This window comes from Oratosquilla oratoria, chromosome 14 (genome assembly GCF_046742065.1).
Source record: "Oratosquilla oratoria isolate Oo_2021 chromosome 14, ASM4674206v1, whole genome shotgun sequence".
Lineage (NCBI taxonomy): Eukaryota > Metazoa > Arthropoda > Malacostraca > Stomatopoda > Squillidae > Oratosquilla > Oratosquilla oratoria.
The window spans coordinates 55233516-55236731 of NC_134790.1; the positions used below are offsets into that span (position 1 = coordinate 55233516).

At 45.0% G+C, this 3216-nt stretch overlaps 1 protein-coding gene across 1 annotated transcript in view; it reads left to right on the forward strand.

Annotated features, from left to right (window-relative positions):
- Window positions 1–740: 740 nt before the first annotated feature.
- LOC143032678 (uncharacterized) overlaps window positions 741–3216 on the forward strand; it is an 8564-nt gene continuing 6088 nt past the window's right edge. The window contains exon 1 of the mRNA XM_076197560.1: window positions 741–762. Within this exon, the coding sequence (XP_076053675.1) occupies window positions 741–762 (22 nt within the window). The remainder of the gene's footprint in view (window positions 763–3216) is intronic.

The window sequence follows — 3216 nt, forward strand, 5'->3', positions numbered from 1 at the left end:
AGGCCTTTTCGCTACCCACAACCAACCCCGAACAACCTGAGGAAAGGGGACGGAGTCAGACGTGAATAACAAGGAGCAGTTTCCATTTATTGTCAGATATATCCATATAGACGATTGGGTGGTGGCAGCGTATACTTTTAAATAATCAAGCTTGATTTCTTATTTCCCAAATCGTCCTTATGCGGGTATCTCTGATCACTCCCATTGGAGGTGCTCTTGGTTAAACACTAATCAATCGACGGCACCACACCTGTGCTTACCCTGAACACCCCCGGGCACTTCCCCATCCTCCGTGGTATTCAAGGCAACCTAAAACAACACCAAACTCACCATATTTCTAGACACTGGAGCCGAAGAAAGTCACCATCCTATAGCCCCCTGATATCCAACTTGACAACGTCGACGGTGTACCATTCTCTATCCTTGGATTTATTTTTCTTAGATATTAACTTTAAAGATCAATGCCCACCCATTCCACTTACTGTCTACGTAGCCGACGTGCACTTTCCCGTTGACATCCTCATAGGCTTGAACTTGATGAAGCAACATATATCCCGCTAAGAATGGTATGATTTATGCAAACCATTTCTCCCTGGATTGCATTCAGAAACCCCCAGACCATTAGCAAAATACACGTGACCGAGCTCCAACAGCCAAACATAAACAGCTCCAACACCTGCTCAACCACTCCAAAACTCCCTCAGGATTCCACCTTTCCTTCCTTGCTCACAGCTGTCAACATGCATTCCAAATGTAACAGCCGTAAAAATTCCTCCCGCATGCCCAAATCAGCAAAACGCCAAATAAAACTCTTATTCAATAACATTGATAATTCATCGACTGAGAAAGATGTCTTACCCCGCATATTGAAAATTTTAACCTTCAATACGCCCCAGTCTCACAAGCGTTATATACTTTCAAACGCACTCATGTAGTAATCATCAACTCAAAAACGCCATTCCCTCATGATTATACAAAATTACACATACGAGTACGAGCCTTCCAAGCCCCAAACACCATCACTCTAATCCTCTTATTCCTCAACTTCTTTGTCTTTCTATTTCTCCTTTCACTCAACTTTCTCCTTCTACTCTTCCTCTCCTACTTCACCTCTTCATCTTTCTCCTCCTCCTTCTCATCATCTCCTATTCATCTCCTCCATCTCTTCCCCTTGCTTTTCCTCCTCCCGCCCCCTTTGCTATACCATCTTGCTCTTACATTTGCTTTTCCCCCACCTTCCCCAACTTCTCCTCCTCCTCTTACTCCTCCACTTTCTTGTCCCCCTTTTTATTTGTCCTACTTCTTCTCTGATTATTTCTTTTCCTTTTCCTCTTCCTACTCTTCCTCCTGTTTCTTTTACTTCCCCTACTTTTCTTCTTCCCCCTCCTTGTCCTACTTCTTCTCTGATTCTTTCTTTTCCTTTGCCTCTTCATACTCTTCCTCCTGTTTCTTTTACTTCCCCTCCTTTTCTTCTTCCCTCTTCCTTGTCCTATCTCTCTTTATTTTCTTCTTTTTCCTTCCTCTCTTCCTACTTGTCTTCTTTTCTCTTTTATTCCTCCTCCACTTTTACTTCCCCCTCCTCATTGTTTCATCTCATCCACATATCTTCATTCTCCTCTTCCTACCCCTCTTCCTCCCCCTTTTACTTCTACTCCTCCTCCTTACCCTACTCTTCCTCCTCCGCATCATCATCCTCCCTCATCCTCATCATTCTCATCCTCCTCATCCCTATCTACCTTCTCCCCCTCTTCATACTCCTTTAACTTTTCCTGAAATTCTACCTCGTCATCGTGCTCCCTCCTCCTCCTCCTCCTCCTCTAACTCGTCCTCCATAACCCTCTCCTCCTGTAGCTCCCCCTCTCTCTTCCCATTTACTTTCCCTCCCCTATGTACATACATATAAGCATGCTTGTGTGGGTGTGTCCTGGGTGAGTGCCTAAGTACGCATATACAGTTCGTTGTGGATACATCTTTTTCTTTATGGATAAAGTCAGCTAAGTCGCTGTAGAGTAGACATACTTTCAGTCGCATGGTGAGCCCATATGAATATGACAGCCGTAAAACTATAAGTTGACGTTATTAGATTTTACTTTATTTGCATGAAGAAATCCAATGTAATTTGTCATTTCCTTATCGTGAAGGTGGAATGAAAAAATGACAAAGCTATACTGAAAAGAAAGAAAATAGAAATAGTGGTAGTCATCAGGAAAAGAATGTATGGGGAAATGCATATGTATTAGTTCAACATACAAACTACAGGCACTTGCATTCCTGATCATGCAGACGAGAGGGAGGAGAGCGCTATTGACTCAGTACGGACAGATTTTTTTTGTTTTTGGGGGGGGGGAGCAGCGCGTTTTTGTACACTTTGTATATGATTGTGTGTGTGTGTGTGTGTGTGTGTGTGTGTGTGTGTGTGTGTGTGTGTGTGTGTGTGTGTGTGTGTGTGTGTGTGTGTGTGTGTGTGTGTGTGTGCGTGTGTGTGTGTGTGTGTGTGTGTGTGTGTGTGTGTGTGTGTGTGTGTGTGTGTGTGTGTGTGTGTGTGTGTGTGTGTGTGTGTGTGTGCGTGTGTGTGTGTGTGTATGTGTGTGTGTGTGTGCGTGTGAGTGCGTGTAAGATCACAGTATTATCCATAGATCAGTCATATATGAACTCTGAGCTCTTTTCCGAGAGGGAACTAGCTGTTGATCACAAGTTCAACACATGATCCAAGACCATGGTGAATCACACACACACACAGCAAAGCGATACTGAAATTATTTCATCCCTAGGCGGGATTCGAACTCGGACCACCGTAGTGGCGGCCGCAAACGCCACCACCGTGTGTGTGTGTGTGTGTGTGTGTGTGTGTGTGTGTGTGTGTGTGTGTGTGTGTGTGTGTGTGTGTGTGTGTGTGTGTGTGTGTGTGTGTGTGTGTGTGTGTGTGTGTGCGAGTGTGTGTGTGTGTGATTCACCATGGTCTTGGATCATGTGTTGGACTTGTGATCAACAGCTATTTCCCTCCCGGAAAAGAGCTCAGAGTTCATATATTGCGGCCACCACTACGGCGGTCCGGGTTCGAATCCCACCCAGGGCTGAAATAATTTCAGTATCGCTTTGCTGCGAGTCGTTACTCCAACTCTCGTGGGCGGGGAGTTGTGTGTGTGTGTGTGTGTGTGTGTGTGTGTGTGTGTGTGTGTGTGTGTGTGTGTGTGTGTGTGTGTGTGTGTGTGTGTG